This window comes from Muscardinus avellanarius, assembly GCF_963383645.1.
Source record: "Muscardinus avellanarius genome assembly, chromosome: 2".
NCBI lineage: Eukaryota > Metazoa > Chordata > Mammalia > Rodentia > Gliridae > Muscardinus > Muscardinus avellanarius.
The window spans coordinates 46,400,315-46,420,955 of NC_137787.1; the positions used below are offsets into that span (position 1 = coordinate 46,400,315).

General features: G+C 36.8%; 1 protein-coding gene across 1 annotated transcript in view; it reads left to right on the forward strand.

Moving 5' to 3' along the window:
* The window catches only part of STAT4 (signal transducer and activator of transcription 4), a gene marked incomplete at both ends in the record, with an annotated part of 110,980 nt that overhangs the window by 61,932 nt on the left and 28,407 nt on the right, over positions 1-20,641 (forward strand). Inside the window, 7 exons of the mRNA XM_080719904.1 lie at positions 873-971; positions 3,053-3,145; positions 7,670-7,748; positions 11,386-11,471; positions 14,598-14,749; positions 17,892-18,050; positions 18,718-18,810. Of these exons, the coding sequence (XP_080576030.1) occupies positions 873-971; positions 3,053-3,145; positions 7,670-7,748; positions 11,386-11,471; positions 14,598-14,749; positions 17,892-18,050; positions 18,718-18,810 (761 nt within the window). The remainder of the gene's footprint in view (positions 1-872; positions 972-3,052; positions 3,146-7,669; positions 7,749-11,385; positions 11,472-14,597; positions 14,750-17,891; positions 18,051-18,717; positions 18,811-20,641) is intronic.

Here is a 20,641-nt window from a genome sequence, read left to right on the forward strand (position 1 = left end):
ACTGTTGCTCATGATAACTCATAGGGCAGAGAAAAATAAATAGTACATTTGTCTACCGTGCCTTCTGCTAACTCTTCCTTAGAAAAAATTGAGTAAGGAAGATTAACACTGTTGACTAAACAACGTGCTGCTCCAATTAGTCCTGTAAATCAAGGCTAGAAAACTTCAACACTAGGGGTCTTGCAGGTAAGAGGAATGAGTGCCAAGTACAACCATTTGTGCATGATGGTATCTGTGGGTGGCGCAAGCTCCCCCGAAGGGATTCCAGCATATTAATTTTCACAGTGTACCTGGTGATTGAATTAAGCCCACGATCCGCTGGTTAACAATCTGTACCATTAGCCTTGGCAGTAAAAGATGTGTATGCTTAGATGTTATACAATATTGTTGCTGATCTATGGGCATGGTTTCACTTGCATATACTAAGATAGTTATGAGCTAGTTGGCACAAACCCCTCCAGTAAGGACCAAAATAAATGCTTTAAACATGAAGCACAGAACTAGCAAAGGCACAGGCAGGACTACTGTGGTTCATGATCATTCTTAGGGAAGTATCTCCTGTAGCTAAAACCAGTACTAAGCCCAAAGTAGCTGTTCCTTTGGAGTGTGTTCAGGTTCTTCCCTCAAGGGGTGCTCAAGAGCAATGATTGATTGCTAAAAGTGAGTTTTGAAGGCAAAGAAAGCACTATGCTCTCATTAAAGGTCTATGTTTGCAATATGAGTTTCTGTGGGTTCATAATTGAATAGATTATTGGAACAAATATCAAATAATTTCACGTATTTATTGGGAGATTGCTGTTAGTTTTGAAGCGGTGATATCTCCTTATGATACATATGTTTAAACTTTTCTGTTTTGGGCCACTTTTTTTCAGGGAAAATTTCATGGAAATCCAATGCATGTTGCTGTGGTTATTTCAAATTGCTTAAGGGAAGAGAGGAGAATATTGGCTGCAGCCAACATGCCTGTCCAGGTAAGATTATCTGAACTTGTGATCTTGTTATCATCTTCGTATTGACTTTTCTGCAACAAAAGCTCTTTTCTTCTTCCAAACTAGCCTCTTCTACCTGTGTCGGTGGTGCCACCATCCTTCCAGCCTCTTGCAATCAAGGTTTTGGTATCATCTTTAAGTAGTTCCTTCTCTCTCCTCTATATTGAGAAAGTAAGATTTTTTAGAATTTTTTTTCTAAAATCTTATCTCTGCACACTTTTCTGTCTCCACTGGCCATAATCTTGTCCAGTGTCATACAATGTTAATTCAGGACTATAGTAACAACTTTTTAGCTGAATTCCTAATTACCATGTGAACTCTGCTTCCTCTAATAAAGTTATCTTCATAGACAATGCTCTTGCCCAAAACCCTTCAGTCCCTTCCTACTTCCTACCTTTCATGCCTAAACTAGTCCACCAGCTAGAAATCTGTCTTTCAGAAACTCCATGAGTACTTGATTGTTGGTTGTTTGAATGTTCTTTGCCCTGGTATATTTTAAATTGCATTTTATCCCACTATTCTGAATGACTTCAGAGCCCTCAGACAAGCAGAGTCTTTAAATTATACCTTTTCAGTTAATTTTTTACAAAAGACTATAAATATATGTATATATAATTGATTTTCCAAATGACAACCTTCATAATTTATTAAATCATGCCACTATATTTATTTTGAAGGTATATCAAAAGTAGCCTTTTAACTATTAAAATTATGAGGTTTAGTTATCATCCAGTTACAACTGTTTCTGGAGAATTTTTAAGTTTTAACAACTTACTCCTCCTAGATGATAAAGAATAGTATTCTTTCACTTAAATTTAAAAACTGTAGTAAGTTTGGGAAGTTCATATGGTTTGATTCAGTGCCTTTTGATTAAAAATTAATATGCTGTCATAAATATATTATATTCTCACCTCTTATCTGTGTGTGTGTTGTTGATCTTGTATCCCTTTTATCTGTGTGTGTGTTGTTGATCTTGTTGTTTCTGTCCCCTCCAAATATCAGTCACATTAAAACATTTGAGGGTATGCTCACGAAAGTCACTCTGAAAATAATGTGCCAGTACTACATACTACCAAGAAAGAAGCACCGAGTTTTAAATTTCAGCAAGCTGGACAAATAATGGAGACCAAAGTGAGAGAAAGGGAATCATAAGGGCCTTTTCAATCTGAAGAATGTGATATAGCTGAGGAAGTGGTCAAGGGCCAAGCACAAGAGCTCCTCCACCAATATGCTGCAGGTTCAGTTATCAGCCTTTCTAACCCCTGTTCCCCACTCAACTGTAAGGCGAAGGGGCTGCTTACATGTCTCCCTCTCCCCTCAAGCTACCTATAGAACTTTATTTCTAAGAAACATTCAATGTCAGATTATTAGGGTGGCCAAGAAGTGGGGCTTGGAGAAGCTGCATGGCCTTTCTGTGTAACTAGATTATTTTTTACATTTTCTTCAATAAACTCCTTTTGTTCCAAATCATCCCAGTAGGTTCAACATCTTCAATTGTGAATTTAAGTCCAACTTAATGTAACTTAATTGTACTAAATTTTAAATTATACATGTATTGGTTTTGTAGAATTTTAGAAGTACTATGCATAGAAAATTAGGAACATTTTTAAAAATCATAAAATCATTTGTAGTTTCAGTATTCAGAAATAACACACTGACACATTTTGGTGTGTGTGTTCTTCCAATCATATGTACTTGAGTTTACATATCTGTGCATATGGCATATATTTGTAAATTTTAAAATTTATATACATACACCTATTTATATAAGTGATAGAAATCATATAAATGTAATGTTTTGTAATCTATTCAGTTTAAAATTGAACATTATGTCATTAAATATTTTTCTACAAAATTTCTTTTCTTTTCTTTTTTCTTTTCTTTTTTTTTTTTTTTTTTGGTGTGTGTGTGTATGCTAGGAATTAAACCCAGAGCCTCATGCATGCCAAGCATACACTCTACCACAAAGCTATAACCCCAGCTCTTACAGCATGGCTATGGAATATTATGTCATAAACTTATTTTATCAACATTAGTGAAAATTCAATGCATTCTTTTTCTAGGGACCTCTAGAGAAATCCTTACAAAGTTCTTCAGTTTCAGAAAGACAGAGGAATGTGGAGCACAAAGTGGCCGCCATTAAAAACAGTGTGCAGGTGAGTGATCTTCTCAGACACCTGGCAAGGTGAGCTACTATCCCCAGTACTGTCCTTAATCAGCTTTGCATAACTAGCTATGCATCTTTCTCGTGTAGACCTAAAGTTAGTGTATACAGAAATCACAGCACAATTTGCTATTAAGTATCGCTTACATGCTATGTTATTATAAAGAGGATTTCACTGTGGGAAGCTTTTATACTCCAGTTTGAACTTCTCTGATAAAGAGCTATCCGATTATCTGTTTTTTCTTTTATTTTGCTTTCTAGAAATATTTTTACTGGTGCATTATCGTAATACATCTTAATGGGGTACAAGATGGTAGATGCACACATGTGCACATCACTCATTTAGCCCTTCCCCAATTCCCTCCCCATCCTTCCCCCTCCCCTTCTTCTCATGTTTGGCTTAGTGACTGAGAATTTTATATGCTTGTGAATGCACATCATGTACATTAGAAACTGGAAAACTTCTCTCTTCTCCCAACCCATCACCCCCAGTTAAGTCTCCTTATATCTATGATTTCTTCTCCTTTATCCAGAGTTCAACCAATGACCCTTTTTCTCCCTGTCTTCCACATATTAAGAAAGCATCCAATTTCTTACTTTTTGTGACTGACTAATATCACTTAGCATAATGTTCTCCAGTTCCATCCATTTCCCTGTAAATGATGTAATTTTGTTCTTCCTCATGACTGAGTAAAATCCCATTGTGTACATATCCCACAGTTTTGTAATCCATTCATCTGTTGGTGGACATCTTGGCTGGTTCCATAGTTTGGCAATAGTGAACTGTGCAGCTATGAATGTAGAGACATATACATTAGTTTGGTAGTTTGGTTTTCATTCTTTTGGGTAGATACTGAGAAGTGGTATTGCTGGATCATATGGTAGGTTCATTCCCATTCTTCTGAGGATCCTCCATACTGTTTTCCAAAGTGGTTGCAATAAGAGAAGTGGGAACTCTGTTTTTCTTGAATGAGCTTTGATACTTTGAGCTTTTCAAGAAATATGTTCATTTCAACTAAATTATCTTTATCAGAATAAAGTTGTTCATGATATTCTTTTATTATCCTTTGAATAGCTATAGAACCTATCACTATCACAATTTTTGATATTTATAAATTGTGTTTTCTTTCCTCCAAGTCAGTCTTATTAGATTTATTAATTTTATTAATCTAAAAAAGGTTTCTGACACAGGACTTTTTACTAGGTTGTATACAAAATAGAGTGATAATTTTCCTTTTCAAAACTTACATAGCATTCATTTCCTTGTTTGTTACAAAAATTAAAATTCCAAAAATTAAATAAACTATACATACTTAAAGGTAAACTTTCCCCCATACATTATCTGAATAGTGGACAGAGGTGTAAGTGACAGCATTTCTAAGCATTTATTTTCAGACTTCTGATTTAGTGATCCTCCACAGCAAGAAAGACAGGCATGTAAAAGTCTCTGCTTACACTGCTGTAAGAATGAATGAGTTCTTAAGATAGACCTAGGGGAAAAGGCCTTAGTGCACCATACTGTTAAAATCAAGGGCTCTACAATTCTACAAGTGAGTGAAAGCAGGGGATTGTTTTATTATAATAAGAACATTTGAGCACATTAATCAAGTACACAGATGGGGCTGGCACCCAGCACAACTTCTTCATTATTTTTTTTTTCATTCTGGTAATCAAAACCAGGACCTTGAGCATGCTAGGCAAATGCTCTACCACTGAGCTGCATCCTCAGCCCCTCAACTTTCTAATTGATTCCTAAGAAGTGGGGTACAACAGAGGCCCACTCTTCAGAGCCTCTACCACATCTCTTCCCTAGGACTATATACATCATCCCCAGTTGCTGTGTTAGTTGTGCGTGGCTTCTCTGAAGTTGTCACTACTGGGTGCTCTGGGCAGCCTTCAGACAATGACAGAGTGATGGGGGAGGAAAGGCCAGAAGCTCAAGTTGAGGTTAGCTCTGTGATACTGGTCATGCCCCCAGATTCCTTACAGGGTCCAACCACAGACTCCAGTGGAGGCCATCTTGCTTAGCACCATCTCCATCCTGTTCCCTTGCTAGCATGTCCTTTCTCCTGAGAATACTCCCACAAAAATCCCATGCACTTGGTCCAGATCCTAGGCTCTGATTCCAGGAAGCCTTACCTGACATGCAGGCAAAAGCACCAGTCTCCCCTCAGTGTGGTTCCCTGCCCACACCATCGCCTGGGGCGGCACACTGAGGGATGTCTTGGGATGTGGCACCCTGTAAAAATTCTCAGACCATCAAGAGAGCTCGTGCAGGTTATTGCCAGGTGTGTTAATATTTTGCAATTACTGATAGCAATATCTGAAACCTTTTAATTACATAGCATCGATGTTTTGGATATACTTTTCATTCCTTTGGATATGCTTTTCATTAGAAGATTCAGCAAGATAGTGCCTTCTTCTAGCTTTTAATTAATTTTAAGATCAACACATGGAGCCCCAATATATCTTGCTTTAAAACTAGCTTATTTAATTTTGTTACATTTTTTCAGGCATGTGGGTTCCCTGACATTTAATAAGTAGCCCATACCCTCCCACAGCACTTTGCTCTTTGGAAATTAACTTTAAAGTGAAATGCTGCAAATGGTAATAAGTGTACTGAAAAGAAAAAGTGAAGACTTTGGAACTAGATTATACCAGATTTCAATTGTAGCTTGAATATTTATTACTATATGATGTGTGTGAGTGAATATGTGTGTGTGTGTGTGTGTGTGTGTGTGTGTGTGTGTGTGTGTGTGTGTGTTTACTGGGGATTGAACCCAGGGGCATTCTACCTCTGAGCTATACTCCCAGCCTTATTTTTGTTTTTGTTGTTGTTGTTTAATTTGAAACAGGGTCTCATTAAGTTGCTGAAGACCTTGCTAAGTTTCTGAGGTTATTTCAAGCCTTTGATCCTCCTGTCTTAGCCTCCCAAATACTGGGATTACAGGCATCTGCCACCACATCTGGCTTCTATATGATCTTTGAGTCTTAATTTTCTCCCATAAAAAATGAAAATAATTTACTTTGCTGGTTACCAAAAGGTTAATGCATGTAAAAGGCTGTTCAAAAATTTGCAGCTGTCGTTATTATATAGACAATTTACTATGTAGTCAATAGTTACTTTACTTTTTTTTTTTCAGTAGCAGGCATTGAACCCAAAGGTGCTACAACACTATACCCAGTCTTTTTTTTTTTTTTTTTTGAGATAGGGTCTCTCTAAGTTGCCCAGGCTGGAGTTCTCCTGCCTCAGCCTTCCGAGTCACTGGAATTAGAAGTGTGCAGGACCATTCCCAAGACTTTGTTTCTTTTCTAAGATTTATAAATGCCAAGAAAGTCATTTTAGAGAGTGAGATAAGAGGCATGTGAAGAGCAATTCTGAGTAACACTCATGGAGCATGTATTTAGTAGTTTAACTCATGTGCTCTTAGCAACCCCAGGAGGATAGATAATGTTACTATCCACCTTCTTCCCCATTCTTTCTTATAGATGGAGACTCTGAAGTACAATGGTATTTGCTCAAAATGATACAGCTTAATAAGTCACAGAGTTGGGATTCCCTGACCCCAAATTTGAAGCTTTTCTTAATCAGTAATTTAGCAGATTAAAATCTGAAATTTGTGGAGAAGAGCTCTTATGAGCAGACATATTTCTTTACAGGATACCTACTGGAATAAGTAGGCAGTAGTATCCTTGATTTCTTTTGTTTTGAAGGGAAGTAGTCTGAAATCTAAGAAGCTGTGGGTCTAGCATCGGTTAAGGGTAGGTGGGGTCACGCTACCAGGCATCCCCCCTCTCCACCAGGTGAAACCGTGTGACCATAGACAAGGTGGTTTCTCCACACTGCTGCACCTTTGTTACTTCATCTGTAAAGGTGAGGACAATCTGCAGGACGAGTGGTGTGAGATAATACATGGGAAGCAGTTAGCCCATTAAGTTATGATTAAAGTGGAATAGGAAAGCATCACTAGTTTTAGAGAAAGTCAACTCAAAATCTCAAAGACAGAAACAAGCAAGAGAAAGCATAGTTTGATTTTAAGATGTAGAAAAAGAGTATTTAAATATTGAAGTTGAATTGTCATAAGTTTCAGCATAATTGAATGGAGATTTAAGCAAAAGTAATCATTGGTACATTTGTACAAATTTAAACAAAATTACCTGAAAGTTCTAAAAGACCCAAAGTACCCATTTCTTCATTAAAAAAATATTATATGGGTACTATCACTTGGAACTAATTGAGAAATGAGAGGTAAGACACCAAAAGATTTTCAAACAAGCAGTAAGAAAAAATTGTTGAAAGAACAAATTTGACTTGGTTCTTCCAGTGTTATTCAATTTTTATATATATTAGCTATTCAGAAATGTGGATTCAGTTATAGTCTTTGAATATTGCTGGAAACTGGCATCAAACTGGTATTATTTTTAAATACTTACAATTCTGCTTCATCAACATACTTAAACATGCAGTATATTTTTATGTTTTCTTTTGAGTGAGTATATTTTCTTTTGTATATAGATGACAGAACAAGACACCAAATATTTAGAAGACCTGCAAGATGAATTTGACTATAGATATAAAACAATTCAAACAATGGGTAAGTTTTTGTTTTGTGTATAATTCTACATAGGGACATAAAGACTACATGACTAGTAGGGTTTCTTCTTTGCTGACAGAATTGATAGGCAAATTTGGTCTACTTCCCGAGGTGGAGATATAGACAGAGAGTATTTCTTTGTTTTTGCTTCTTTCTTCTCTCTCCATATAGTTTTTTTCTTAACCAACCAATTCAAGTACATTATAAAGTTTATGCGATATCATCCCTATTTCACATGCATCTCCCCAAAATAAGAACATCTCCTAAAGAATTAAAATATTATAATCACAAGTAATAAAATAACATTAACTATCTAATACTACTAGGGAATTACTAATATAATCCCTAGGTAAATTTATAAAAATATAACTTTTTAGAATTGTTAAAAATGTGTTTCATAGAAGAATACTTGGAAAATAGGCAAAAGCACTAAGACATAAAAATCATATGTATCTTACAATCTACAGATAAACACTGTCAAAAAGTATTTACTTGCCACACTTGTAATCCCAGCATTCGGGAGGCTGAGACAGGAGGATAGCAGTTTGCAGACAGCCTCAGCTACTTAGTGAGGCCCTTTGCAACTCAGTGAGACCCTATTTCAAAATAAAGAATAAAAAAATAGGGCTGGGGGTGTAGCTCAGAATGCCACCGGGCTCCATCCCCAGTACTGCAAAAAAAAAAAAAAAAAAAAAAAAAATGTGTTTTTTTCCAACTTTTTTTTCTCAATGTTTACATGAATATATATCTATTTATTTACTTTTAAAAGTGAAACATCATGTTTTGTGTATTGTACTTTAAACTTATGCTTTACTTTTAAATATTTCCCTCTATCAAAAAGTCATCAAGCCAGATGTGGTAGCACATGCTTGTCATCCCAGCATTTGGGAGGCTGAGACAGGAGGGTCTCAGTTCTCAGAGAGCCTCAGCTACTTAATGAGGCCCTTTGCAACTCAGTGAGACCCTGTTTCAAAATAAAGAGTTAAAAAATAGGTCTGGGAGTATATCTTGAAGGTAGAATACCCCTGGGTTCCATTCCCAGTACCACAAAAAAAAATCATCAAAAATGTAATTCAGTAAGTATAAAATGTCAAAATATAAAGACACTGAAAATTATCTATTTCTCTGTTGTTTGTTTATAATTAGATATTTTTGAAGAATGAAGGGGAAAAATTAAAATATTTAAGCCGGGCGTGGTGGCGCACGCTTGTAATCCCCGCGCTTGGGAGGCAGAAACAGGAGGATCGCGCAGGTTCGAAGCCAGCCCCGCGCGCTGGCTTAGGAGACCCTGTTTCCAAATAAAAATGTAAAAATAGGTCTGGGAGTGTAGCCTGGAGGTAGAAGGGCTTCCAGGAACCCCAGTACCACCAAAAAATAAAATAAAATAAAATAAAATAAAATAAAATAAAATAAAATAAAATAAAATATTTAGAATACCTAATATTTACACTTATATTGAATTGATAATTTAAAGTATGCTGCAATTATTGGGATAACTGGTGAAATTTTAGTTGGCTATAGATTTCAATGTTGTTAACTTACTCACTGTACTATGTTTATGTCAGACAATAGAGGATGCCAGAAAGGGATATATGCGAACTCTATACTATTTTTGCAAATTTTATTTTATAATTATTTCAAATTTTTATAAATAAACCAGATAACCTTCAATTTACAGAATCAACTTTAAGTATTAAAATGTTAGTTTAAAGTGTAGCTTGAAAGAAATATGAGGGATCAAATGTTTAACTTTCCCTAAGTAAGAAGTAAACAGTTTTTTATTCTCCTAACATCTTCAGGATGCCCTGACTTCCATAAATTATAAATCAAAATGTCAATGATTATTGTATGCACAATATTTCCTTTCAGAAGAAATGACACAAACATGGATCTAACCAGTAATCAAAGGAATCCATGATCCTAAAAGGGTTTTGAACAATTGTAAACTTACTTAATAAAGCATTATAGCTTCATCTCAAATTTCATGTGTAAATCACCAACATTAAAATTAAAATATAATAAAACACACAAAACGACAAAACTATTTTGTTGGGTCACTTTAATATTTTTCAGGGCTGCATGAACATTATAAAGAATCAAAAATTATCATGTTTAGCATTTAAAGTAATAAGCATTTATTTTGTTCATCCCACCCTGTTGTAAATAAAATGAAAGATAACAAGAAAAACAAATTATAGTTGCAGGAGGCTTTGATCCACGGAGAACAAGAAACAGAGGCCAGAGTAGGCTATAGCAGGTCTCTTTATTCACCGGTGAGACCCAGAGAGCAAAGCTCTGTCTGAATCATAGCCCCAAGCTCAGAACATGCAAGTTCTTTTATACATTTGCTAACTTAATTTTAGAAGGGAGGGGTGAGTGTGGGATTTGTTTTGTCTAGCATAAGCAAGATGCAGAAGCAGAGCAGCAGCTGTCTGTGCCTTGTTTCTCTTTTCTCTAGCAGTCACCTGCCTTATCTTGCGGGTCTTAGCTACTTTATCTTGTGGTCTTAGCTGCCCACGGAGGCCCTGCTTTACTTACTTCAGAGGGGGCCTGTGAGAAAGCTTTAGTCTTCTATCTTGTCTCTAGGCTTCTAGCCAGGTGTCCTCTTCAAGTACATAGCCTGGCTTCTGCCCCACAGTGAAAACTAAAATTAAGTTTTTCTGTTGATAAAATGCTACATAAGCAAGATTTTGCTATGTATGGGGCCTAAGAGATGATGATTTTGTGAATTTGTATAGCCTTGAATGAGTTTTTGGAGATAAGTGATGTTTTGTAAAGAAATTTTGCCCCAGTATTGTTCTGGGACCTCTTTTTCACTATTATACAAGTCAGATGAACAACCTCAACATTCATTTTTATGAACAATCATGATTGGTGTAAATAATCACTTTCCATTTATCAATAAAATTTAATGTTCAGTTAATATGAGGCTTGTTTATTACATAGTTCCCCACTTAAGAAGATAAACTGTTTTTGTTTTGTTTCACTTTGTGTATTTTCTTAATTTGCCACTGTTTTCACTTCTAGTTTCACTGAAAGATTAGTCTGTTTTACAAAGAAAAATGGAAAGCAAAGGATTATTTTGCTTTTAGTAATTCTTGAGAGTAAGTCACTCTACCTAGAGTATGAGTTATGAGTAAGGAGGGAATGAGTAAAACCAGCAGAAAAAGTCAAATATGATTTAATCCTGGGTGCAAAGGGAAGCCTCTTCCTTTCTTACTTATACCCTGTAACCAAGGTCATCGTGAATGCAGAGGTATCTAGTGAGGAATTTCAAACCTTGCTGGTCTCCCTCCACTCTACTACCAAAAAACAAAATGAAAGAAAGAGAGGGGGGGGGAGAGGAAGAAAGAAAGAAAAAGAGAAAGAATATTGAATGAAAAATGGTCTTTCCTTAAAGTCTGTGGCATAAATAGGTCTTCTTCTACATGCTTGAATATGATTCTTCCCAACAAAATAATCACAACCTTAGACTGAACTTCCAAGCTCAACTCCAGCGTCCCCATTTACTGTCTTAGCCGAGACCCTCCTCCTGTCCAGGGCTGATTCAGGATGGGCATCGAGGCCGACTTGGCCTTCTGGAGTAGCGAGCTTTACCTTGGAGAGGACTCTAAATTTGATTTTGCTTCCTTTGCAGATCAAGGTGACAAGAATAGTGCCCTGATGAATCAGGAAGTTTTGACGCTACAAGAAATGCTTAATAGCCTGGACTTTAAGAGAAAGGTTAGTAAAGAATTGAAATTGGCCATTTGTCTATTCTCCTTTTTCTAAACCCAGTGCTACTAAAAAGGATTGAGCTCTGTGATTCTATCAGTTCCATTTATACCAAATGAGTAATTGGCAATGTTTCCAGAAACAGTGCTTTGCGTTTGCCATGTTTCTCTTAGTTTGCTAAGCGAGACTTTTCTAGAGACCATTTATCTTGCTTACAAGATACATTTGCTATAGATATCATTAATTTCAAAGCAGAAATTTAAAATTTTTTTATTTTCCACTATTTCAGATATGGCTGTTTTTTATTTATTTATTTATTTATTTATTTATTTATTTATTTATTTTTGCAGGTATGGGGATGGAACCCAGGGGCATTTGACCTCAGAGCTACACCCCCTGCCCTAATTTTTTATTCTTTATTTCGAAACAGGGTCTCACTAAGTTGTGGTGGGCCTCACTAAATAGCTGAAGCTGTCCATGAACCGCGATCCTCCTGTCTCTGCCTCCCAAATGCTGAGATTACAAGCGTGCACCACCACGCCCGGCAACATGGCTGTTTTAGTTTGTACTTAGTATGCTAAAGTAGCTTCTAGTATACATATATAATAAAATAATTACTTGATGACTTATAAAATTCTATTGAAAAAGTAAATGTTTTGGTTTCTAGTCTGGGATATATTGTGTTAAGCAATTTCTTTAATTTTAGAATAGTTCATTGGCAACCAAATATATTCTATCTAATCTTTGCCCAAAAAAATAAATTGAACATATTCCATCAAACCTCTCTATATTTTTCTAACTCAATGAAATATCTTTTAAAAGGAAAACCATCTCGGGACAGGCGCGTGGGTCCCACGGTGCCTCGCCCTGATCCCCGGGAGAGCCTTGCAATTAAAACTTTACATGCCACATGAAAAAAAAAAAAAAAGGAAAACCATCTCTATTCCAATCTTCTTTCTCTCTTTTAAATTAAATGCAATTGCCGGGCGTGGTGGCACACGCTTGTAATCCCCGCGCTTGGGAGGCGGAGACAGGAGGATCCCGCAGGTTCGAAGCCAGCTGCGCTGGCATTAGAGACCCTGTTTCCAAAAATAAAATAGGTCTGGGAGTGTAGCTCGGAGGTAGAAGGGCTTCCAGGAACCCCAGTACCACCAAAAAAATAATAAATAAATAAATAAATAAATAAATAAATAAATAAATAAATAAAGTAAATGCAATTGATATTTAAGCAGTAACTGATAAATCCATTTCCAAAAGTTCATTTCTAAAAGTTCATTTACAAAAGTTTAACTCTGATTTTTTTTGCAGGAAATTGTATGAATACAAAGAAATGTAAAATTTACTTTTACCCTAAATTATCAATTTAAACAGTTATATATCAGGTTGTAAGCATGCAACAAAAGTAAATACAAAATAAAACTCGATGCTTTATGTAAATCTATATGTTTCACGCATGCCATCATATTACTTTAGAAAGAAATATTTAAGAAGAGAAAGAACCTTGGAAATGATTCAATCTGTTCAACTGAAGACCAAGTTCCAATAAAGTTAAATGCTTCATCCAAATTCATATAGCTTTACCAGAACAGAAACTCATCTTCAAAACCCTAGGCCTTTGAAAGTTGTCCTTCATGCCTTTCCAAACCCAAATAAAGTCCAAAAAATTTAACAAAGTCTCAAATTTTAGTCAGTACATTTTAGCATAAGTGTATAATTATGTTTATAAAAATGAATTATATTTGTAGTCTTTAAAAGGCAAATAATGGTTTTATGACCACATGATTCAATATTATCATAGAAGTTACCAATTAAACATATTTATATTAAAATCTATCATGAGAATGTTAAACTGTAGCTATTCTTATTTTTCTCATGATGTTGTCTAATTGCAATAATTTGTTTGAAAAGGCAGCACTAGTGCAATTCACAAGAGTCAAATTATGGAACCAACCTAGGTGTCTGTCGACGGATGGATAACAAAACTGTGGTATATACGCACAATAGAATTGTACTTGGCCGTAAAGGGGAATAAAAATATGCCATATGTAGGAAAATGGATGAACCTAAATAATAGTATGCTAAGTGAGATCAGTCATTTGCAGAAAGTCAAGGGCCATATGTTTTCTCTCTCATGTGGAAGCTAGAGTGAAAATAGGAAATAAAAGGGACTGTAGGTGATTGAGAAAAGTGACCAATAGAATAGCGAGAAGGGACGGGGGAAGGTGGGAGGGGAAAGGGAAGAGCTGATGAAAGGAACAATTCAAATTTGCTGCTCGCATGTATGAAGACATCACCACCAACCTCACTGTTACATACGGCAAGGGGATGGTAGCAGCGTGGGACCTGAAGGGAAACATACCAGCTCTGTCTGCATCTTGGCTTGTAGGAATTTGAACCTCATTAAGATATATAATTACAATGTACCTATTTTATTTTTATATGCTTTTATTGGTGCATTATGGTCTCACAGGACAGTGTAAATCATATTGACAGTGACATACATGCACACACCACTCTGTGCACCCACCCCACCCCACCCCCTGCCTCTGCATCTCCCCCCATCCCCATACAGAGTATTGAGATTGACATTGTTATTTCCACATATGTACACATAGCCAATGGTAGTAATTCCTTCATAATCCTTATTCTACCCACTCCCCTTCCCTTAGACCAACCTCCCTAGCTCCACTGAGATTTCTCCTCCATTATCTGGAGTCCCTCTGGTATCCCAATTACTTTCAAATATTAGAGAACACACATGGCCCTTCACTTTCTGTGATTTGCTAATCTCACTTAACATAATGTTCTCCAGATCCTTCCATTTACTTGCAAATGACCTAATTTTATTTTTTATTGCTGAATAGAATTCCATTGTGTGGATATACCATAATTTTGTAATCCATTCATCTATTGATGGGCACCTAGGTTGGTTCCATAATTCAGCTATTGTGAATCAACAGTGCATTCATTTTTTAAAAGGCAGTGCTATGGCAAACAGAAGCTAATACTTGGGAAAAAATATTTGGCCACAACTGTAGCTGAACTTTTATCTCCCAGGTCAAATTGTTTTCTAAGATGATTTTGAGCTGCTCTGGTTGTTATGATAGTCTCATCAATTCTCACCTTTGTTTTTAGGAAGCCCTCAGTAAAATGACACAGATTGTAAATGAAACAGATTTGCTGATGAACAGCATGCTGATAGAGGAGCTGCAGGACTGGAAGCGGCGGCAGCAGATCGCCTGCATTGGAGGTCCACTCCACAGTGGGCTCGACCAACTGCAAAACTGGTAAGTGAATCGACTTTAGTTTCCAGTGAAAACCACAGGAAGTAAAAACCTTCAGTGTTGCAAAACCTGAGAATGCAGGATTACATTTAGCTCATTGATGGTTATTAGCAGCTGGGGTCTCTACAGTGGAACACGAAGATGGTAGTGCATAAATGTTCTTACTTTTCATTCTTTCGCCAGGAAGGAATGAATCATATATAGAATGCATACAGATTGCTTATTTTCACAAACAAGGTATTGACCTTAAAAGACTCAAATGAATTTTTGAAACCAACAATGCATTTTTTAGGAATATAACAAAAAAACACTTGCTTCAAAATCTTGAAAATAGGTATCTCAACTTTTTAAATGTGTGTCTTGTGACCAGAGTTAAACATTAACTTTGCGTTTTTAACATAGAAACTTATTTTGTTAAGGATGTTTTTCAAAGGATACAAAATTTAATCTATTGTACACCATGATAACTGCAGTTAACTATGTATTATACACTTGAAAATTACTAAGAAAATGGATTTTAAGAGTTTTCACCAAAAAAGTATGTAAAGTAATACATGTTATTTAGTTTTTATTTAGATTTCCCACAAGGTATAAATATATCTAAACATCATGTTATATATTACAAAAGTATGCAATTTTCATTTGTCATCTAAAAAATTTTAAAAAGCTTCAAATGGTTAATATAAGGTTGTTTTGTTTGGGTGTGTGTGTGTGTGTGTGTGTGTGTTACTGGGGATGGAACCCAGGGCTTTTCTACCTCTGGGCTATACTCCCAGACCTACTTTATATTTTATTTAGAAACAGGGTCTCAGTGAGTTGCTGAGAGCCTCACTAAGTAGCTGAGGCTGGTTTTGAGCCTCTGCAATCCTTCTGTCTTAGCCTCCCAAGCACTGAGATTACATGTGTGCACCACCATGCCCGGCCAAATGGTTTCTTTCTATAACATGGCATCCCCTATCCATGAATGCAGAATTACAATTAAACTTAGGTGTTACCATTTACATTATGAAATAAAAATGTTGATAAGGTTTTCTGCCTCACAAAACAAAGTAAAACTATCTAATTAAAAAAATAATTGGAGGGAGGGAGCCAAGGCGGGGCTGGGCGGGGAGATTTTGAACAGCTCACCAAGTGCTGTGTATGTGTATGTCACTATCACTCTAAAGTATATTGTGATGTAGGACTACAATGTAAAAGTATATATACACATATATATATATGTATATATACATGTATGACAGTTGAAAATATATTAAGAAACAAAAATGTACAGTTAAAATCCAGAATTGCTTTCTAAGAGTATCATTCAATACAATGGAAATACATAGTAACCGGGGACCCCTCACTAAGAGCTCTGCTGGCCAGGCCTGCTTCTCAGGAAATGTAAGGAGTAGGGATCATTTTAAAACATATTGATTTTCCTTGGGCAGGTGCTTTGATTCTCTGACCCCACTGGTACTCTGTTGTTGTGAAAACAAGGTAAACAATAAAGAAAGCAATAAAGAACTTAAAAAATAAAGGTGCTTCTATCAAAACCCAGCAGGGACTAAACAACTTCCTCCAGAATTTTCTATGCACAACACTTAGAAAGAGCTGCCATAGGGCCAGGAGGGCTTCTCAAGGCAAGTGAGATGTGCTGCCGCCTCTGTAGTAGGAGGCCTCTTCCTTGTCCATTGTGATCTTTCTTACTCTTCCCTATTATTCTGGCCTAAGCCCTTCCTCTAGTTTTTTTTTTTTTTGGGGGGGGGTGCTACTGGGGTTTCAGGAAGCCCTTCTACCTCCGGGCTACACTCCCAGACCTATTTTTACATTTTTATTTGGAAACAGGGTCTCCTAAGCCAGCGAGCACAGCTGGCTTCGAACCTGCGCCATCCTCCGGTCTCTGCCTCCCAAGCGCGGGGATTACAAGCGTGCGCCACCACGCCCGGCTTCCTCAATTTTTTAAGTGAGATCACCACATAGTGAGTAGAAATAGTGAGCAGATATCAGGGATAAACATTTTTTAATACCGATCCTTTGATCAGATAAATAACATATTACATATTATATATTATATATTATATGCAAGATTATATATTATATATTATATATTATATATTATATATTATATATTATATATTATATATTATATATTATATATTATATGCAAGATCTGGCAAAAGGGATATATATGTAGAGAGAGGTGAATTTTACATTTTTTCTTCAATATTCTTATATATAGCATTCTTCATGGCACACATTTTGTAGTTTTTTATTTTTATTTTTATTTTTGTGATGCCGGGGATTGAACCCAGGGGCATTCTACCTCCAAACTAAACCCCCAGCCCTCCTTTTATGTATTATTTATTTATTTATTTATTTGTGGTACTGGGGATAGAACCCAGGGGCTTTCTACCTCTGGGCTACACTCCCAGACCTATTTTATATTTTGTTTGAAAACAGGGTCTCGCTAAGTTGCTGAGAGCCTCACTAAGTAGCTGAGGCTGGCTTTAAACCTACAAGATGCTCCTGTCTCAGCCTCCCAAGCGCTGGTATTACAAGCATGAGCCACCACCTGCTTGTAATACTTTTTTCTTCTTTTTGTAAACAGTCTCACTAAGTTGCTAATGCCTCATTAAGTTTCTGAAGCTGACTTTAAACCTCCTGTCTTGGCTTCCCAAGTACCGCAGTTACAGGCATGTGTCACTACACATGGCTTATTTTGTAGTTCTAAATTTGCTTTTTCTTTGCTTATTAGTGAGTGACATATTCTTTTTTTTTTTTTTTTTTTTTTTTTTGGTGGTACTGGGATTCCTGGAAGCCCTTCTACCTCTGGGCTACACTCTCAGACCTATGGATCTAAATCTCTCTTAATTAGTATTTAAGTCTATATTACTTAAATACTAATTAAGAGAGATTTAGATCCATATATTGGCCAAATTTCATAAATGACGTTCATAATAAACAACACAATTTGAAAACATCTATCAAATAATGCATATTCAAGAAGAATGGATTAGGAAAGTAAAATCAAAGGCTTTCACAAACCTTAATTGAGTCATTTGTTTAATTAGTTTAATAATAGTTAATAATAACATTTGCAAAAAAAGATCAATTATTAAAATTCTTGACTATTAAGTGGAAAACCTCATGTGCTGTTCAATAGCTTTACCCTATTGGCCGAAAGTCTTTTTCAACTCCGAAGGCAACTGGAGAAGCTAGAGGAACAATCGACCAAAATGACATATGAAGGTGACCCCATTCCAATGCAAAGAATACACCTGCTAGAAAGAGTCACCTTCTTGATCTACAACCTTTTCAAGAAGTAAGTGAAGTGTTGTTATCAACTGTTCATGGTATCCACAGTTGGGTGGAGTTAGGAGGACACACTGCCTTAGGTTTGGGGGTCTAAGTGTAGGAAGGGTGAGGAAATATTGAGCGATGAGTCTCGGAAGTGAGTAGAGTCCCAGAGAGTTCCAGAACCACACTCCTACTCTGCACTGTTCAGTCACTAGTACTCTCCTACCAGGTGGGCTCTGTTTTCCATGAGCTAAACCACATCACTCACCTGCAGCTCAATTTTTGCATTTAGGAAAGATTTTAAGGGTCTCATCCTAAAGGCATATCCAAGAAATGAGGGATGGAGAACACTTGGAGGGTTTTAAGCTCACTGAAGAAAAAATACTAATATGTGCCTAAAATCCTAATGCTTATTCCAAATTTGGCATGAAATCACCTTTCTCTGTTTAATATCATAAAAATGGACCTTTATTAATGACTCCAGTATAATTATTTGCTGTCTTCAAGGATTTCCTATCTTGTAATTATTTATGAGGAGCCACTGGAAAGAGCTGGGTTTCATGGGGGTTTGAACATCTAGGTATAGAAAATTTGGACTTTCTGAGAGGATAGCATTCTATTCCTCTTTGGTTTGCAATCAGTTGATATTTTTTATGTTCTCAAATGATATGCTTTATTTCCTTTTCATCTAGCTCCTTTGTAGTTGAGCGACAGCCATGTATGCCAACCCACCCTCAGAGGCCAATGGTACTTAAAACCCTCATTCAGTTCACTGTAAAACTAAGGTAGGAAGAATACATTCTATTGTTTCCTGTTTGTGGAACTATAGCCACTAGTAATTAAGGCTACTTTCTTGCAAGGTGCCTTACAATCAATTCTTTAAAGCGCACCTGCTGTGAGCCCAGTACTGAGCTTTGGTGAATTCCTACAGAAATGTTAGAAAGTAGGGCTCTGCTTGTTAAGAGCATGATATGGAAAATTAATGAGGACATGAGGGATATTAGCTGAATGCATGGAATCTTACATCTATCAGGCATAATGGGATTAACTGCTGAGAAGGTTAACTTGAAAGAGGACCAGAGGGATTGGAGAAGGGGAGGAGGATTGTAGACGAGTGAGCATGCAGAAACAAGGACTTATAGAGTCTGTTTTGTAATAGTGTGGAGCAGGGAGAGATAGAATGGAGAAGACAGATCAGGGACAGATTGTGGACAGCTTTGAATAGCCTATCCAGGAAAAGTAGTGGCACATTTTTCCCTGTGACTGCCCAGTAACTGGCTTATTGGATTTTCCACAAAAACTCTGAACACTGTAATTTTCAGTGTTCAGTAGATCCTTACTCTGTGTCTCATTTAAAGTAACGGGGTTTGTGTGTTGGCTTGGCTTGCACTGGATTTGATCCTTTTCCATTAGCAAGAGCATCAAAACTTATAATTTTCCCTAGTATCACTTAAAACAATGAGTTTGGGTTCTTACTTCCAAAGAGTTTATTGTGCCTCAAACTTCAAGGCCTATAGTTTAAATTTCTAATCACTAGATCAGCCCTGGAAAGCTAAGACAGCAGACTCACAAATCAAGAGGTGGCGATGCCAGGGTTGATAGTGATATAGGTTCTATGATAGACTCCCTGCTCACATTATGACCACTGAAACTTCATCTTTAAAGGAAAGGTATTTACTTCAGTTTGGACTTCAGAAACTCTAATAAAACCTCTCAACAGTTTCTTCCTGTGAATTCTGCACCAAGAGCTAAAAGCCAAACAAACAAACAAACAAACAAAAAACCAGAAGTCATATTTCTTTGTAAACTTTCATTCTTCTCAAAAGTTGTACATTCCTCATCCCCACAACTCTGAATAATCCAAAAGACCATATCAAGGGAAAATAGAATGGAGAGGTGATGGGTATCTTTTTCCTTGAGAAACCCCTATAGATAACATAGTAAGTCTAAGATGTTTTCTGAGACAAAAGGGGAGATAGTAGGGATTGTGCAGCAAAAAAAAAAAAAAAAAAAATCTAAATGGACAAGGTCCCTGAGCCATCTCCTCCTTCATGCTATTAGAAGGATTCCCAGGGGCACAGTCCCTGGTGTGGGGTCCTGTCCTCTTATACAGACTTCTAGGTCTTCATGCTCCTCCTCCAAACCTGCTCCCCACTGTCTTTTTTTTTTTTTTTTCAGTACTGGGAATGGAACCCAGGGGCATTCTACCTCCGAGATACACCCTCAGCCCTATTTTTGTTCTTTATTTTGAAACAGGGTCTCAATGAGTTGCAAAGGGCCTAAGTAGCTGAGGCTGTCCACAAACCACAATCCTCCTGTCTCAGCCTCCCAAATGCTGGGATTACAAGCGTACGCCACCACGCCCGGCTCCCCACTGTCTTGATAGATGACCCTTTTCTTACTAGGCAAGGAGTTCCTCAAAACTCCTCTGTAGCATAGCATTGCATCCTCCTATTTCAACGAGTGGGTGAAGGGAACTGGATATCACTGATTGGCATTTTACAGTGAACCAGGTCCTTCCTAAAGTAGGATAGAAAGGAAGGTGGAGAGGGTAAATAGCTGGTCTGGTTCTGTCTGCCCACACACCCTCCTCACCACCCAGTACCAATGACATTA